The following is a 15,332-nucleotide window of genomic DNA, read 5'->3' as shown; positions in this document are numbered from 1 at the left end:
CCACGTGGCTAGTGACAGGCAGAGGCGGTGTAATTCTAGATGTGAGGCCGAGGCAACGTTCTCGGTGAAAGATTACGACAGTAAGCTGTATTGCATGGACATCAGGTGGGTGGGTGAGTTTTTTTGAACACGTAAAGTAGAAACTCGCGAGGAAGTGAAGATGCGCAATGACTAAAATTGAAGGGATATGATCGAAAGAATACATGACTGAACAGTGCCAAAGTGTCAAACTACTCTAATCAGCAAAGACAGCCTTTGACAGGCTACGTGAAGACCTTTAAAGTTGTGACAACATCTGGAAATGGCATCTACGCCGTGTTGAAATATTGAAACTGGGACATTGCAACAACAACTGCACCCCACAGGTTGTAGGTCACTCTGCACAGCCTGTAGCTGGTCGGAGATTACGAAGGTAGATCTTATGCCTCAAATATGACCTAGAGAACTAAAGCACGCAATGCAACGCATTACCAAATGGCTCCCAAGATGCGAGAAGCCACCTTTACCGTGGCGTATGTGCTAACACATAGGCCGACCAAAGTGGCACCAGCAAAGATTGCAAACGTCCTCAGGTTTCGTTGCTCGATAGCAGATCTCGTCACCTTCCGCTCCTCATGTTTGCCCAGTTCCGTCAAAGTATCGTACTCAGGCACATACTTGAAGTCGAAAGTGGTCTCTTCGTTGGCTAGCCCCCATTTCGCCTTGACAATGACATCCCAGAACACAATCTTTGCCCGGCGAATATGGTCTTTGTCCCAGGCAGGGACGAGTTTGTTCATGTAACAGTAGACTGCGAAGAAGACGCATTGACCGGCCATCAGTGCCCAATAGTACAAAGACACCTGTCTAAGGCCAAGAGCATCAGACAGCTCATTTCCGTTGAGCCACCTCGCGGATACAGTCAGCATATCGGCAGACACGAACGCCGGTGGCGTCTCCTTGAGGGAGAGAATGATGTTGTTGGCCATGGTCTTTGACATCTCTGAAGGATGCACCTCGTTGTAGAAAAGCGATTCCATGACAGCCTTCGCTTTCGGCGTTGTGGTAAAGAAGTCGTCTGGTGTACCGAGGATGTATGCAATATACCGCCACAGAGCTAGGTAGTCCTCAATCTCCTGATTGCTGAGGAAGATGCCCTGACGCGGAAAGCTGAGCCAGATAAGGGATGATGAGAATGTTCCAATTGTCGCGATCTGGTCGAGGTCGTTGACTGGTATCCCCCACTCCTTAACGTTGTAATAACTTGACTTTGTTTCTGTGAGCTTCAGAATTCGTTGACGCACGGCTGCATGTAGCAGACGGACTCTGACCGAAGAAGCGTGCCCTTCACCACCTGGTTTGATCCCTTCAAGAGACCTAGTACACTGCAGAATGTGCTGAGTGGTTTCGAACAGTCGTCTTCTTGCTACCTTAGTGTTGAATCCTCCGGTTCTGGCCAAAGTCTCGACAACTCGCGCTGCACCCATGCCACCAAGCAGAGATTGAAAGGTAAGGCCGGTTAGTGCTGGCCCCCCATATCGGTAGAACACGTCCTGACCTCTTTCGATCTGGTCCCAATCTACCCACTCAGGCACAGTGTTGATCTGTTGCCACAGCTCATCAAGTTTGGCATCTGAAGCATGGTGTTCCTTGAGCAGTTCGTACAGATCTCGCTTTGGTACCGGGTAGACCTCTCCTTTTTCTTCCTCTGTTCCTTCGGTACGAATAGGAGCCGACTTTGTGTCGCTGTTCCTTGGTAGGGCTCCGTTCTGTGGTGGCGAAATCGCGTTGAGCCTCTGCAAACACTCTTCCGCAAGAACATCGTAGGAGTGCTTCAGCGGCTCAGCCTGCTCGGGTGTGAGGTGATCTTCCGTCCACTCGAATTTATAGGCCCACGACCTTTCACATGTCAGCTGAACGCCTTATCGTAGTCTTCTTATTTGGTACATGCCTCCTAGTGTTCTCAGTGCGCCCATGAAATGGATTTGGCCAAGTCATACTTGTGACTTAGTTACTCGGTAGAATAGAGCAGAGTAGCCGATTTTACAGAAGCAACGTCAGTGTGAAGAAAGTAAACAGTCGGTGGCTTTGCGTCTTTGGCATCCATGGTGCCGTCATGTGAAACCGAGGCGGTTAGCGCGTTGGCGTCCATCTTCTGCCGCTTTCGACTACAGATCTGAGCACATGGCACTTTTTGGCAACGGATCGGATCCTGGGAAAGCTGCTTCCGCGGTGGCAGTTGACTTCAAAGTCTTAGTGCTAAGTGTGTTGCGTCACCACTCAGGGTGCTGCAGCGCCGTTGCGGCGAAGACGACTAAGTCACCGATTGGTTGGCCTTAGCCAAAAGGTCGAGTCCGTGCGCAGATTCTAAACTTCGAGATGGATTGGCCGCTGTAAGCTAAACAACAGTATCAACCATGAACTGCCACTCTTGCACGCGAAGGACGCTCGGTCTGTTCTCCCTATCCTTTACAGGCGCTAGGCCGTTATTCAGCATACGGCAACTGCATGACAAACCCTACAAACACCGTCGATCATCAGATCCGTTCCCCAGCGCTCGCCCGCCGCAGAGATCGCGCGATATTCCCACTAGATCGCCGAAAGCCGTTGCAACCACTACATTCGATGAAACCACAGCAGAATGGACAAAAGGGCGCGCCACTCGTCCAGTGTGGCAAGCTGAGAAGGAGGCAATGAAGAGAAAGCTTAATGGAGAAGCCTGGGATCCGCGCAAAAAGCTGTCGCCAGACACAATGGAAGGCATACGGCATTTACATCAAACACAGCCCGATAAATTCACGACACCCGTACTCGCCGAACATTTCAAAGTGTCGTCTGAGGCCATCAGGCGCATACTGAAGAGCAAGTGGCGACCGAGCGACGAGGAGCATGAGGAAAGAATGCGCAGATGGGATAAGAGAGGCGAGAGGATCTGGTCAAACCTGGTGGAAATGGGTATCAAGCCACCAAAGAAGTGGAGGCAGATGGGTGTTGGTCGTGCAGAGAACAGCAGCAGGCCCGTGTGGAAGTCAAGGCCGAGGAATCAGATCGTCGTTAAGGACAGCGCTCCTGAAAGCTTCCTGCCTGAGGAAGACATCATACCGACCGTCGATACATCCGGCAATCGAATGACGAAGATCACCATACCTTTAGCAGACAGGCTGTAAAACCTTGATGAAGTCGCTTTACGGACGACTAAAAATCTTTGCACAAGCGCATGTGGGCATAGCCGCGGCCAATAACTCAGCTACCGCTGCTGTTCAAGGCTCGACCAATAAGTGGAAGAGTGTAGTACAGGACAGTATTGACAGAGAGAAGAAGTCTGAAGCAACACATGCGACGTCGTGCCTGTCTAGTATGAGTAGGGTTGCGTCAACATGTTGTGTCTGGGGAATCTCTGGGGATCAAGCGCTGCTGGATAAGCTGCTGAAGCACTGATCGGCACACCGAGCAGTCTGGCGCAAAGAGCCTCAGCTGAGCTTTTGTTTGTCCCCAGAATCCAGCGTTGATGGGTCCAGGAGGAACACGAGCTGAGAACGACTAATCAAGAAGCATGTCCTCGAGCTCGAGCGCTACAGCTGCAACGTTGGCTCAGTCTCCACAATCAAGCAGGTTGAATGGGCAACGACTACCGGCACGATGCTTTCGAGATCTAAATATCCATAGTGATTACATACACAAGCAAAAGGAGAATAAGTAGTTTCAGAATTCCATGACCAGAAATAGCAATGCACTCCTTGAACACTGCCGGCCAATCACAGACCAGTGCTTGGTAATTGTGCCAATGTGCCGGTACTTGCCGCCCTGCCTATATGACGAAGGCGACCGATGTTTGTTCGCCGTGTCGCTGTATCCATCCTCCCTACATCAACACAGACCTATCCGTATCGAATCCAGTTGCAGAACCCTCCAGGGTCTTACTCTGCAACCATGTCATTCCCATGCACAACTCGCGCACTGGCGCGATCATCCGCGTTCGCCTCGACTCGGCTCGCCGCATCATCTTTCGCTCCCCGCCCATGCCCACATTGCTCACGAGCCCTCTCAACATCGACAACACACCGTCAGTCGTCTAAGCGGCAGATGCAAACGGCGACTGCCTATCAACCTTCGACACTCCAGCCTCCACCACCACCTCCACGGAACTTTGGTGTTCCGGACACTTCGATAGCGGGCGACGCATCCGAGGTAAAATCTTGGACGCCATCGCGTCTAGCTCCACAGCAGCAGAGCCAAGCATCACAGCAGGAGAAAGCAAGTGTAATTTTTCCGGAGAGTGAAGCGCAAAACACACGAGCTGCGCCGATCAAGTCAGCTCGGCCCAGGAGATACAACTTCGGACCCAGGAAGGCGACCATCAAGATCTCGCAGTCCGCTGTTGAACACCTACGCGACCTTCTGGATCAGCCAGAGCCAAAGCTCATTCGAATTGGAACAAGGGCGAAAGGCTGTTCCGGTCTGGCATATCACCTGGAGTACACAGACAAGCCTTCAAAGCTGGACGAAGTGGTCGAGCAGGATGGCGTCAAGGTCTTGATCGACAATAAGGCGTTGTTGAACATCATTGGTAGCGAAATGGATTGGCTAGATGACAAGCTGAACCAGCGATTCATCTTCAAAAACCCAAACATAAGTAAGTATTTGCCATGAATACCTGGTTTGGAAAAAGCTAACATTCTATAGCTGAGCAATGTGGCTGTGGCGAGTCTTTCAGTGTATCATGATACCCCTCTTTTCGTTATGTACAGTATTCAGCATTGGGTGGCATGACAAAGCATTGCGTACGGCGTTGAACTGAGCAGGCACGGGCCTATTTCTATAGACTGCACTAGACAGTACATATGCAACCACAGACTACAGCTTCCCCGGCTCGTAGTCAAGTACTTTCACATTCTCGATATGTGGTCCAGTTAACTTGACGAAATCCTGATGCGCAGGATCTTCGCTCACGTAGTAGTCTCGGTCATCTGCGCTCTCAAACTCTACTACAAAGCCATGTGTAAAAGCACCCTGTGAGTAAGTATCAGAGTTGACGTTCATTCGACAGACAAATGACATACCGCATGGCCTTCAGGACTGTTGTTTCTCCCACCAGAGAATGACTTGATGTACGGCTTCTGAGAGCTTGCGCTCAAGCACTCATCTTTCAATGCAAGCATACGACTGCACGCCTAGAATAGCAAGGTCAGCACGCGTGTAGACATTGTGGTGGGGCAATACACCCACCTCTTCCACTTGAGCATGGCTCGCAGAAGGCTTCCACTCAAAGAGAACGACATGTACGATGGTCATAGCGATTAGCTGAAGGGCATCCAAGGAAAGTGATCAATCTTCGAGCAGCAGTGACGTTACAGCATGATGCGCCAGAGACGGGGTACATGATGCTCAACAAGCTATGACCTCAGTCAACTTCCGAGCTCCGCAGCCCTGCCGCGTGCTACCGCGTGGGCCGTGGCAGCTCATCAGATCACCGAACTCTCCACCATGACTTCCAGGAAGCCATAGCGCGCACTGCTCCTTACATCAACCATGCGTGCTTACACATTCGACACACTCGATAAGCAGCTCAGCCACCACGCTGCATCTGACTCCAGCATAGCACGCAATCAACCCCTGCGGGCTCCAACATGGCGACCGTACCGCTACTCCCAGAGCAGATAGTCTACCTGATTATACGATTCTCGGCTTCGATACCAGACCTCTCACTCTCCATACCTTTGCCGCGGCTTACGCCGACACTTTCACTCAAGCAGCTTATTCGAGCGCACCTGCCGCCTGATCAGGCCTCAGCGCGTCTACGCCTCATCTACGCTGGCAAGGTCCTCACAGATACTGCACCGTTATCGACATCGCTGCGACTACCTCCTCCGCCGCAGCGTGCTGGCGCAGATAAAGATGATGGACCTGGCAGCAAGAGTAAGGGGAAGCAGCCGGTACAAGATGCGCCAGCTGTGGAGTACGGCGCGACTGCACCATCAGAAGCGAAAAAGTACTATATACACTGCTCGCTAGGTGATGCGCTCACCGTGGCTGAGTTGGCCAGCGAGGCCACTTTGGCGCAAAACACAGAGACATCGCTCAAGACGCAGTACGAAGCATCACGGGGCTCAGGTATCCATCGCCGCTCGAGCAGTGGTACGCAGAGCAGTAGCAGCAATGCCAACCAACGACGGGGCTCCTCCACTACGACCCCTGCGCCACAGGGTTTCGACCGCCTCCTCACCTCTGGCTTCACAGCGCAAGAGGTAGCAAGTCTGCGCTCGCACTTCCAGACCAACCTATCCTTTACACATACACCCGACACCATGCCCTCATCTGCTGAGATGCGCGTCCTTGAAGATAGATGGCTGGACAGCACAGCCACGGATCCATCACCAGCTTTGACTGGGGAAGCGGATGCGGGATGGGGTGCGGGGTTTGCCGTGGAGGAGGGAGGTCTGGATGATATGCTGTGGGGGTACATGACGGGGTTCTTCTGGCCGCTGGGCGCGCTGATATGGGGTTTCAGAGAGGATGGGGTGTGGTCAAGGAGGAGGCAGTTGGCCGTGGTGATGGGAGTGCTCATCAATGCGGTTTTTGGATTCATGAGATGGAGTGCCTAGGAATATACTTGAGAGAACAGAGACAATGCGGCGATCATAGCTTCGTAGAGGATACGCTCATAGGAGTGGCAATGTACAAACTACGACTAGCATGTAGTTGAGCAGAGGCGAACAATGCAGGAATAGGTTTGCATCGCAGGCAATTGACGACTTAGAAGGCATTGTGATGATGAGCAGTAAAATACAAGACTCGAAGCAAGCAGAACGAAGCTACGACAGCAATCCGGGGAAGCCGCAGTACCGGAAGAAAATCACGATACAACGGCAAAACCGTGTCGTGACCAAATTTTCAACCCGAAAGGCGCGGTCTCACGATGCGCGTCTAATCTCACGATCCACACTCAACAACCTCACGCAATGCGCACCGTGTGTTTGACGACGAGACAGCAAAAATTTCCCCCTTTACCTCCAAAGGCACCCTCTATACCTCCAAAGGCAGCATCCCATAATTCTAACGCCAGGTTTACGTACAAACCGCAAGGCCGGCTCCACTGAAAACGCAACAATAAGTTTGCAACAAGTTTGCGCTTGTAGCAGTGTGTCAGATGGCATGGTCTAGAAGACACACGGCCATCACGGGGCCAGTGGGCCGGTGAAAGGCGACGGGAAACTTGACACGGCCAGGGGTGCGAGCGTGTGGTTGGGTGGGCGTGCGAGCGAAGAGATTTCTAACGCGATGCCGTTAAGTGAAGTCGTTAAGCCTCTAAAGGAACGCTCGGGAAAGCTCTGACTGGCCTTTACGTACAAATTGCTATTTCGAAGGTGCGGCGGAAGATCGCCGACGGAGAAGCGCTTGCGGGAAAGGGCACGGACGCGGCAACGCGCTTGTCGATGCTGTCTTGCGTTCTTTACGCCTTGTGCTCGACACACGCCCTGCGAGAACCCGATGGGTTGCATGACATCTGATGAGGCTCTCCGGTAAATGCACGGGCCCCGATGCGCCTTGTCGCTGAGAAATCCACTTTATTTCTCAGCATGTGAGGTGTTTGATTGGCTGGCATTTGACGAAGGTGTCATAGGACAATGATGTCCGATGGATTGCAACATGCGCAAGGCGTGTCGAATAAAATTTTGTCGCAAACTGAGGTGTAATGGCGTGTGACTGACGATACTTGGCGGGTGTCATGGTTTTTGAACGCGCTGGTATAAGAGAGGATGGGTCGCTGGTTTGAAGGAGCATCAGCCAACAAGCATAACTTCACAGCATCGACTTGGATCTACTACTTCGAATCAATCCGATCACGACTTCTACTCTCGACTATCAAATAAAGTCGACAGACCAATCCACCAACCCATCACAATGTCTTCCACCGCAAACACCCAGAAGAGGCAGAGCGTCCTCTCCTCCTTCGTCGCCCAAGCAAAGGCACACCACGAGGGCATGAACCAGGCCTACTCCGCCTACTACGGCTCCGCCACCTCTTCACCTGTCGCTTCCGCCCCCGCATCCCTGGAGACATCCCGCAACAACTCGGTCGTCGCCGGTATGGTTGACGCTCCTAGGGGCAAGACCAACGCCAACAAGCTGTGGACCGCCATCAAGACCCACCACGATGAGATGAACGCCGCGTACACCGCCTTCTACTCGCCCGGCAGCTCCCGCGCAGCCTCTCCTCGCGGCTCTGTTTCCTCCACTCCCCGCGTCTCGACTGAGGAGCCCCGCAACGAGGAGGCCGCCAAGCAGCCCACCAACCTGTCCAAGCACTGGAAGCAGCTCAAGACTAAGGTCGTCGAGCACCACCGGGGCGTCAACGCAGCCTACCGTGCTGCCTATGGAGCTGGCTACTAAGAAGCCGAGTGAACTGAAATGAGAAGAAAAGTGCTACTTTACTGCGAGCGTTGGATTTGTACTACGGTTCTGCGATATACCATTTGACTTTGTCTGGCATGGCCGCATGGGAACAAGGCGTTGTGACAGGAAAAGCATGGAGAAGGAATACCCAACACCACTTAATAATATAATTCGAGATACTATCAAGCATACTTTGCATCACGACTCTACTGCCAAACTTTGGGTGTCTTGAGTCTTACCTTATGAAGACACGCCTTAGGATTCACTCAATCGATCTTGATCGACATACCCCTGCGCTATAATCAGCCTAGGACACAGAGTTCTATACCTAAGAGGGGGAAGAAGAACTGGGTCAGCTTGCCTAGTGTGTCTTTGGTCTGAGGCCTTGACCAGTGGTTGTCCTTGTGCTTAGAGCTCGATGGTCTCCTGCTGCTTGCCCATATAGCTCAAAGGACCCTTCTTGACCATCAAGGTCATAACCTCGTAAAGAGTGTCGGCAGCAGCCATGGTGGTGAGCTCGGCGTTGGTGTCGTAGGCGGGAGCAACCTCGACGATGTCGGCGGCGATCAGGTTGATACCCTCAAGACCACGGATTATGGTGCGAAGCTCACGAGTGGTCCAGCCGCCAGTCTCGGGAGTGCCGGTGGCAGGAGCAACTGTGTGCACATTAGTCTTTGCTCAAGATGGATTATATTCGGAAGGAGCTTACAGGCAGGGTCAAGGGTGTCGATATCAATGCTGAGGTAGACAGGTTTATCAGAACCGACCCTATCCTTGATCTTCTTGATGATACCATCAGTGCCAATCTTATCAATTTCACGTGCCTCGACGATCTGGAAGCCACAATAGCCATCGTTCTCGTAGTCCGAAGGCCCAGACAGCGTCGTGCGGATTCCGGCATGTATGTTGGTGTCGTTTGCTAGCAGACCTTCCTGAGCAGCATGGAAGAAGTAAGTGCCATGGTTAATGGCTGCTTGCTCACTGGGCGAGCCACCAAAGACCTTAGGCTTCCAGGTGTCTAGATGGCTGTCAAAGTGAATGACACTGACGGGGCCGTAGTTACGGTTAATGGAGCGAAGCAAAGGAAGAGTGATGGTGTGGTCACCTCCAAGGGTGATCAGGCGGGGCAAAGTGGTCCCTTCCTTAGAAGGACCAGGCTTGTCTGCATGAGTGTGTGGTGCGCGGCTGAGAAGCAGGTTGTGGCCTTCCTCAATCTGCTGTAGTGCAAAGGCGTTGTCGTACCTACGGGAGTATTAATGCCGTGGATTTCCAAATAGAGTGTTCTCAATGCTTACGAGGTGACTGGGATGTCTCCACAATCAAGAACCTTAGCCCAGGAGTTGAATGGGTTCGCCTTCAATGGAACATTGTATCCGCCACTAAATCCAATCCTGTGTGAGCCTTTATGCCCAAGATAACCAAATTAAGTATGCATTGCTTGAGGAAACATACTAGAGATTGAGGCGGCGAGAACCTTGTCGGATACCGCTGGGGCCAAAGCGGGCACCTGGACGGTAAGATGTGCCAGTGTCGAAGGGAGCGCCTGAAATGCATTAGTAGTGCAGTTGAACGAACAATGTGTGCTTTCTCACCAATGAAAGCAATGTCGAAGTCAACCTTGCTCTTAAGGCATGCGGAGTATGGAAGACGGCCAAATGTGGAAATGCCACTGAAAATTGAGTCGGCCTACGGATAGGTCAATTGCTGCTGCAAAAATTGCATTGCAACCATAGATGGCAAACCTGTGTTCCACCGTCTCCAGGAAGAGTGTTGTACCACAGTCCCTCGTGTGGGCCTGCCAATGGCTCCTGGTCATGGTCGTAGTCGCCATGTGCGGCAACAGCAGCAGCAGCAGCAAAGCTGAGGAGAGCGGACGAAAGCTTCATATTTGCGAGAATGTGGTATTGAGGAGAAACGATGAATGAAAGATAGAGGTGGATGAGAGAAGACGGGTAAAGCGCAGTATATAGCTGGGGGACAGCTCAGACCCCTCTACATCGTCGGCTCTTGACGAAGCCATGTTAGGTAAACGGCACAAAGCTACCCTGGCGACTTGTGTATGCAAGTCCGGTGTCATTTTATCTTGATCTGGCTAGAATCTCCTGGCGAAGTTTAGTTGTCGACATCATAGGACGGCAAATAAACGGAGTTTTCGTCGATGATCCTCGATGGCTGCGCGAACGAGCAGTGCCCTACGATAAGCGTTGTGACTGTCCGAGTAGTCCAATGTAATGAAATGGCGGACAGCCCCCAATTATGTACCTATTCGGACCATCTAGGTACTGAGACCTACGCCCAAGATGACAATCAGCTCCTGATGGAATCGGCCAGCAGCGAGGTCGAATAACCCCGCCATGTCACATGTGCAACGACGCCGGAGATCTTACGCTTCACCAATAGGAAGATCCCCAGACGATGCCGTAAACTTTCATGTCTCGGCAGACAGGCTTATCTGAAGTTGGAGAACGTATGTATGCATGTCTTTGTCTTGGTGTGAATATGCTCGCTCAGGCTGACAGTATCCGGCGCATCTTCACAAATAGCCAATAACGGACCATTTCGTGATGTTTTCTGTGAAAGCAGTAGCATATCATAGATCAGTAAGAGCCAGGGTCGGGCAGTCTCCATGATGCGCGGTTCGTAGATGCACCTTAGTACCGGGCGGTGAAGGTATGCCCCATACCACATAAGGGTCATGCATGTGCATAATACGAGGAGATACGCGGGCTGGGGACTTGCTCGTCATGCAGATGTCGTTCAATGGTTACTTGGCGGCAGCGTTGAGGCGTGGGGAAAGCAGCGGAGCCTGTGGAGGTGGTTGAAGTGTCGTTCGAGCGGAACGTGACAAGGGTATAGATACAAGACTCGCTTAGCTACATTGGGCTGGTACTTGACATCGGCTGCATGATGAGCCCGGTTTTCCTATCTACCTTTAATGTCTAAGAAGCGTTGCTAATGCCTAACAGTGTTCTGATTCGTCAACGGCTCAATCGAATCCTACAATCTTTTTACAATCTTTGGTTGTGGAACGTGTTCGTCGCAACTTCCTCCGAGACACCCAGCTCTGCTCGGTCATCCGAGTCCATCCTGTCAAAGGCTTTCTTGACTTGATAGTCCCAGTTGCTCCACGCTACGATCGTCCACTCGGCAAAGCCTACGAGATAAAGAGCAATGCACTGGCCGACCCACAGTCCAGCCAGACCCCAGCCGTTGAAGGCAAGCCAAACCCCGAGCGGCAGAGCTCCACAGTAGTAACTAACAATGTTCACCGCCGCCCCGATGTGTTGCCTGCCCATGCCTCTCAAAGCGCCGCCACAGCTTCCGTTGAGTCCGTCCGCAATCTGGAAGAGAGCGACATACGGCATGACCTTCGCAGTGAGCTTGATAACCTCGACGTCATCGTTAAAAATTCTTGCGTAAAAGTCCTTGGCTCCCATCAAGATAGCCATAACGACTGCGCCGAGAATCATGCTAAGGACTGCTGCCGTATTGGCGGCTCTTGCAGCACCTTGAGCGTTACGCGCACCTAAGAGGTTCCCAACTCGCGCAGAGGTGGCGACGCCAACACCGAAAGGAATTGTGTTCATGACTTGGTCGGTTGTCATAATCACACTTTGCGCGGCCAAGGGTATTGTACCGAGCTTTCCTGCCACAAGAGCGACAATCTCGAAAGCCCACCACTCGGTGCCGACGTGGATGACGCCTAGGAAGGCCAATCGTGCAAACACCCAGGTGTTCTGGAGACATTTGCTGCTCCAACCTCCCCAGCATTCCCACCCCTCAACAAAGCGCGCATATGCGAGGAGGAGGAGGAACGAGGCCCAGTATGCAATACCTGTGGCGAGCGGGGCGCCGAGGAGGCCCATGTTGAAAGTGTACACGAAAAGATAGTTGAGCCCGGCGCTGAGGGGAGAAGTGATCAGAAGGACGTATGTGCCTGGGCGCATGATTTCTGTGCTAGTCAATATGCAGACCATCGGTTGCAGGATTCCAGCATACCCTGAGCTTGCATGTACTTTTTCAGAGCCTCGAAGTAGATGTAGCCAATGCCACCAGGTGCAAGAACAGTAAGAAACCTTGCGGAATCTCGCGCAATATACTCTTCCTGGCCTAAGACCCTGAACATTGGTGCCGAGCAGATCCAAAGAACAGCAATGGGTAGGTAGAAAAGCAAGAGTACCACAAAGGCGCGCTGCAATATGATTCCCAGATCTTGGCGATTCGTGCTTCCTGTAAAACTTGCAGATGCTAGTGTATCGATCGCGGTTGTGCCCCCAAGGGCGACAAGCCAGCCTGTAGCCATAGCGAACATGTACGAGAAAGCTGCGGTCGCGAGCGCTTCAGGTGACAAGCGTCCGACGATCAGCACTGAGACTGTCTGAAGCGAATTTTGAAGAGCATATGCCAGAACGACTGGTATTGAGCCCTTGAAAAGCACCCAGAACTCCTGCGATACCAGCTGGAATTTCGTCCCCGCTCCTTCGTCTAGTTCGTAGGTCTCGCCAGTGGACCATTCTTCATGCTGTGACGGAGGCAGAAGCAATGATCGCTCGTTCGGCTCTGTCTCGGCCTTCGAGGTGAAGGTTGTTCTGAACAGTCTGGGTATCCAGAATCGAGCTTTGCTGTCGTTCTCCATGATGGAATAGTGGGAGAATGAGGATCAAGGTGTAAATGATGCTTGTAGAGGAAGATAGTGCCTGTATGTATAAGACGTCTCCGAATATGGTGGGGACGTTGTCTACTGTGGTATGGAAGATCAATCGAGCACCATGCGGTTCATGCAATCCAGCTGCCTATTCGTGATGAGGTGGATGCCGTTACAGCAGATTGGCAATGCCAATGACAGTCCATGTTGGCGGCCTGTTGCCGGTGTACCCACGGGTTTTTCAGCTCATCGAACGATGTAGACGGGACGGGTAAAGCTTGCCGCATGATGATCTAGGCTCGATTGATGTGAAAGCGTTGGGGATTTGTGACTGGATGGGAGCAGGTATTACGGTAGCCTTATCGACATGCATCTGTCTGGTCTTGACTAAGACCCTTCAGTAAGCACGATGTGACTCGAGCCATTTCTCACGATCTTAAGAAGACCAATCACGTTCGAGGAAGATTGCGTAGACTGTAGATACTGGTGGAGCCGGGATCGACCGCCTCTAGGAGCTGTAAGCCAACGCCCCATTTCATCCTCTAGCAACACGTCTGTGCACTTTGACAATAATGAACAGCGTGTACGGGGAAGCAATGTTGGCACGATTGCAGGGAAGGTCATCCGGTACGGGCGGTGTTGCGAGATTTCCGAAGACTTGCGGTCAGCTTAGGCGAGTGTGCCGCCTTGGGAACCGCAGGCGCTTGATCACTCGATCCCGGAGAACCCCATAGGAAGCGCCTGCTCCCAAACATGACAAGAGCTTTCAGTCTGAAAGTTGAGGCTGCCAGTGACGTTAGCTGCGGAAGAGGAGTACTGGACGGTGGCGGGGAATGGGACGCCAAATGAGTTAACGGAGGCGGAAGGCTGTTGAGACGGTGGCCCGTGTCGCCCCCGCTTCAACTTCGCTCCTTCATCGTCCTCCGCTGACATCCTGTCTCACTGTTCATCAACCTATCTGTTAGAAATTAAGCGCATGTAACTATCTGCATGCCACAGTGTCCCGCTGCTGCCCTCATGATCATGTTACATCGGCCATGAGATCAAGCGTCGACCCTGGTGCAACATGTGCGAATCAAGCGTAAGTTGGCATTGCTTAAGCTAGCAGTGTTCTGCCATTCCCATTAGACTTTCGATATCTGAGACCTTATTTCTAATCTTCCCCTCAAGCTCCTTGTCGGACATGCCCTCCCATTACCACACTTTGTGTATCGAGCTTCCCGGCCTTCACCGTCGGCAGATCTCCATGTATGACTGTCTCGAACATCGCCCAACCTTCAAGTCAGATGCCGTACTGATCGGTCCTAGCATTCAAGTACTTCTTGCAGCGAGCAGGGTTGTCGGCGCACGGATGGCCCTTCGCGCAGTAGTAGTCAGTGGAGCAGAAACCGAAGAGGCACTTGAGAACGCTGGCGCGATCCTTAGAGCATATATAAGATGGCTTCCCTTCGAGGTCGGCAGCCACAGCTTCGACCTGTGCAGGCTTATCGCGGGCTTCGGACTTGACTCTTGCCAGGGATGGAGACTTGGGCGCACAAGAGAAGGTCCCGTCTTTGCACTCGTCGCCAGCCTTGCAGTAATAGTCCGTGGAGCAGAAGCGATACTTGCAGATCAGAACGCCGGTGCGGTCCTTGGAACACTCGTGATACTCATTCTTCTCGGACGACGCAGATCTCGCGGTAAACTTGGCCTCAGACGTTGACACTGGGATCTTGAGAACTGGAGGCGCGTCCATGTCAACACAGGCGGCGCCGTTGTCGTGGAGGAAGCAGTACGCCTCGCAAGTATCGATGGCGATGCAGGTACCGCCAGCAGTAGTCTCACAGCGGATCACGTCCTGGCCCTGACAATGATACTTCTGAGTCTGGGTGTTCTGCCAGAAGGTCGTAGAACCTGTGGCGGAGTGTAAGGTATCTGTGTCGGTAGGTGCGCTGGAGGCAAGCGCGATCAGGCCGAGTCCGGCGAGAATGGTCGTGGCGAGTTGCATCGTGAACACTGACTCGTACTTAGGAAGGTGTATTGAGTGACGCGGCTCTGGTGTACGGCGTGGAGGAAAAGTGTAGATGCTTGCGAGTGAGCGCTGTCTATTTGAATGAGGCGTTTGCCTGCCCCACTTACTCTTGCTTGACACAAGTGAATGCAGCAGGCAGAACCTGCGATCAAGCTGCCAAAGTGAAGAGGTGAGAGCGGCGTACTCTGTCCTTGACGCCCGAGACAATGAAAGCAGGGTAGTCTTATGTCACAAGTCGGTGCGCCGGGTCGACCTATCAAGTTTCGACACTCTGGCGCCATTCTGCCGTTCGTCGAGTTGCAC

At 52.5% G+C, this 15,332-nt stretch overlaps 9 protein-coding genes across 9 annotated transcripts; 4 read left to right on the top strand and 5 right to left on the bottom strand.

Moving 5' to 3' along the window:
- Positions 1-105: 105 nt before the first annotated feature.
- M421DRAFT_419715 (uncharacterized protein) lies at positions 106-2,379 on the bottom strand. The gene is made up of 2 exons (XM_033592224.1): positions 1,931-2,379; positions 106-1,878 (listed from the first exon to the last, which is right to left on the bottom strand). Exons 1-2 carry the CDS (start codon positions 1,975-1,977, stop codon positions 468-470), a joined length of 1,458 nt encoding a protein of 485 aa, XP_033449445.1. The 5' UTR covers positions 1,978-2,379; the 3' UTR covers positions 106-467.
- Positions 2,380-2,849: 470 nt separating this feature from the next.
- M421DRAFT_419714 (uncharacterized protein) lies at positions 2,850-3,199 on the top strand. Its single transcript, XM_033592223.1, has one exon. It carries the CDS (start codon positions 2,880-2,882, stop codon positions 3,144-3,146), a length of 267 nt encoding a protein of 88 aa, XP_033449444.1. The 5' UTR covers positions 2,850-2,879; the 3' UTR covers positions 3,147-3,199.
- Positions 3,200-3,833: 634 nt separating this feature from the next.
- M421DRAFT_419712 (uncharacterized protein) lies at positions 3,834-5,149 on the top strand. Its single transcript, XM_033592222.1, has 3 exons — positions 3,834-4,612; positions 4,663-4,991; positions 5,042-5,149. The coding sequence occupies exons 1-2, from the start codon at positions 3,910-3,912 to the stop codon at positions 4,701-4,703; spliced, it is 744 nt and encodes a 247-aa protein (XP_033449443.1). The 5' UTR covers positions 3,834-3,909; the 3' UTR covers positions 4,704-4,991; positions 5,042-5,149.
- Positions 4,834-5,271, bottom strand: M421DRAFT_4364 (dabb-domain-containing protein; the record flags this gene model as incomplete). Its single annotated transcript, XM_033594638.1, has 3 exons — positions 4,834-4,989; positions 5,040-5,150; positions 5,206-5,271. 3 exons carry the CDS (start codon positions 5,269-5,271, stop codon positions 4,834-4,836), a joined length of 333 nt encoding a protein of 110 aa, XP_033449442.1.
- M421DRAFT_419711 (uncharacterized protein) lies at positions 5,264-6,747 on the top strand. Its single transcript, XM_033592221.1, has one exon. The coding sequence runs from the start codon at positions 5,607-5,609 to the stop codon at positions 6,579-6,581; it is 975 nt and encodes a 324-aa protein (XP_033449441.1). The 5' UTR covers positions 5,264-5,606; the 3' UTR covers positions 6,582-6,747.
- Positions 6,748-7,470: 723 nt separating this feature from the next.
- Positions 7,471-8,828, top strand: M421DRAFT_419710 (uncharacterized protein). The gene is made up of 2 exons (XM_033592220.1): positions 7,471-8,671; positions 8,737-8,828. Exon 1 carries the CDS (start codon positions 7,882-7,884, stop codon positions 8,368-8,370), a length of 489 nt encoding a protein of 162 aa, XP_033449440.1. The 5' UTR covers positions 7,471-7,881; the 3' UTR covers positions 8,371-8,671; positions 8,737-8,828.
- On the bottom strand, positions 8,694-10,540 carry M421DRAFT_133961 (Arginase/deacetylase). Its single transcript, XM_033587403.1, has 6 exons — positions 10,116-10,540; positions 9,966-10,059; positions 9,826-9,916; positions 9,669-9,752; positions 9,083-9,615; positions 8,694-9,029 (listed from the first exon to the last, which is right to left on the bottom strand). Exons 1-6 carry the CDS (start codon positions 10,257-10,259, stop codon positions 8,782-8,784), a joined length of 1,194 nt encoding a protein of 397 aa, XP_033449439.1. The 5' UTR covers positions 10,260-10,540; the 3' UTR covers positions 8,694-8,781.
- Positions 10,541-11,181: 641 nt separating this feature from the next.
- Positions 11,182-12,535, bottom strand: M421DRAFT_419708 (mate-domain-containing protein). The gene is made up of 2 exons (XM_033592219.1): positions 12,373-12,535; positions 11,182-12,325 (listed from the first exon to the last, which is right to left on the bottom strand). Exons 1-2 carry the CDS (start codon positions 12,497-12,499, stop codon positions 11,382-11,384), a joined length of 1,071 nt encoding a protein of 356 aa, XP_033449438.1. The 5' UTR covers positions 12,500-12,535; the 3' UTR covers positions 11,182-11,381.
- Positions 12,536-14,300: 1,765 nt separating this feature from the next.
- M421DRAFT_4359 (uncharacterized protein) lies at positions 14,301-15,005 on the bottom strand (the record flags this gene model as incomplete). The annotated part of the gene is made up of 1 exon (XM_033594636.1): positions 14,301-15,005. The coding sequence occupies one exon, from the start codon at positions 15,003-15,005 to the stop codon at positions 14,301-14,303; it is 705 nt and encodes a 234-aa protein (XP_033449437.1).
- Positions 15,006-15,332: the final 327 nt, after the last annotated feature.

This window comes from Didymella exigua (assembly GCF_010094145.1).
Source record: "Didymella exigua CBS 183.55 unplaced genomic scaffold M421scaffold_11, whole genome shotgun sequence".
NCBI lineage: Eukaryota > Fungi > Ascomycota > Dothideomycetes > Pleosporales > Didymellaceae > Didymella > Didymella exigua.
Note: the sequence above shows the minus strand (reverse complement) of the source record. Positions and strands in the feature narration are given on the sequence as shown.

Coding starts and splice junctions, on each gene's coding strand:
- M421DRAFT_419710 (XM_033592220.1), top strand. CDS start 7,882: ATGTCTTCCACCGCAAACACCCAGAAGAGGCAGAGCGTCCTCTCCTCC.
- M421DRAFT_419711 (XM_033592221.1), top strand. CDS start 5,607: ATGGCGACCGTACCGCTACTCCCAGAGCAGATAGTCTACCTGATTATA.
- M421DRAFT_419715 (XM_033592224.1), bottom strand. CDS start 1,977: ATGACTTGGCCAAATCCATTTCATGGGCGCACTGAGAACACTAGGAG. Junction 1,879..1,930: donor CGCACTGAGAACACTAGGAG/GCATGTACCAAA, acceptor GACATGTGAAAG/GTCGTGGGCCTATAAATTCG.
- M421DRAFT_419712 (XM_033592222.1), top strand. CDS start 3,910: ATGTCATTCCCATGCACAACTCGCGCACTGGCGCGATCATCCGCGTTC. Junction 4,613..4,662: donor CTTCAAAAACCCAAACATAA/GTAAGTATTTGC, acceptor AACATTCTATAG/CTGAGCAATGTGGCTGTGGC.
- M421DRAFT_133961 (XM_033587403.1), bottom strand. CDS start 10,259: ATGAAGCTTTCGTCCGCTCTCCTCAGCTTTGCTGCTGCTGCTGCTGTT. Junction 9,753..9,825: donor TCTCGCCGCCTCAATCTCTA/GTATGTTTCCTC, acceptor GATTGGATTTAG/TGGCGGATACAATGTTCCAT. Junction 9,030..9,082: donor CGACACCCTTGACCCTGCCT/GTAAGCTCCTTC, acceptor ATGTGCACACAG/TTGCTCCTGCCACCGGCACT.
- M421DRAFT_419714 (XM_033592223.1), top strand. CDS start 2,880: ATGCGCAGATGGGATAAGAGAGGCGAGAGGATCTGGTCAAACCTGGTG.
- M421DRAFT_419708 (XM_033592219.1), bottom strand. CDS start 12,499: ATGTTCAGGGTCTTAGGCCAGGAAGAGTATATTGCGCGAGATTCCGCA. Junction 12,326..12,372: donor AAAGTACATGCAAGCTCAGG/GTATGCTGGAAT, acceptor TGACTAGCACAG/AAATCATGCGCCCAGGCACA.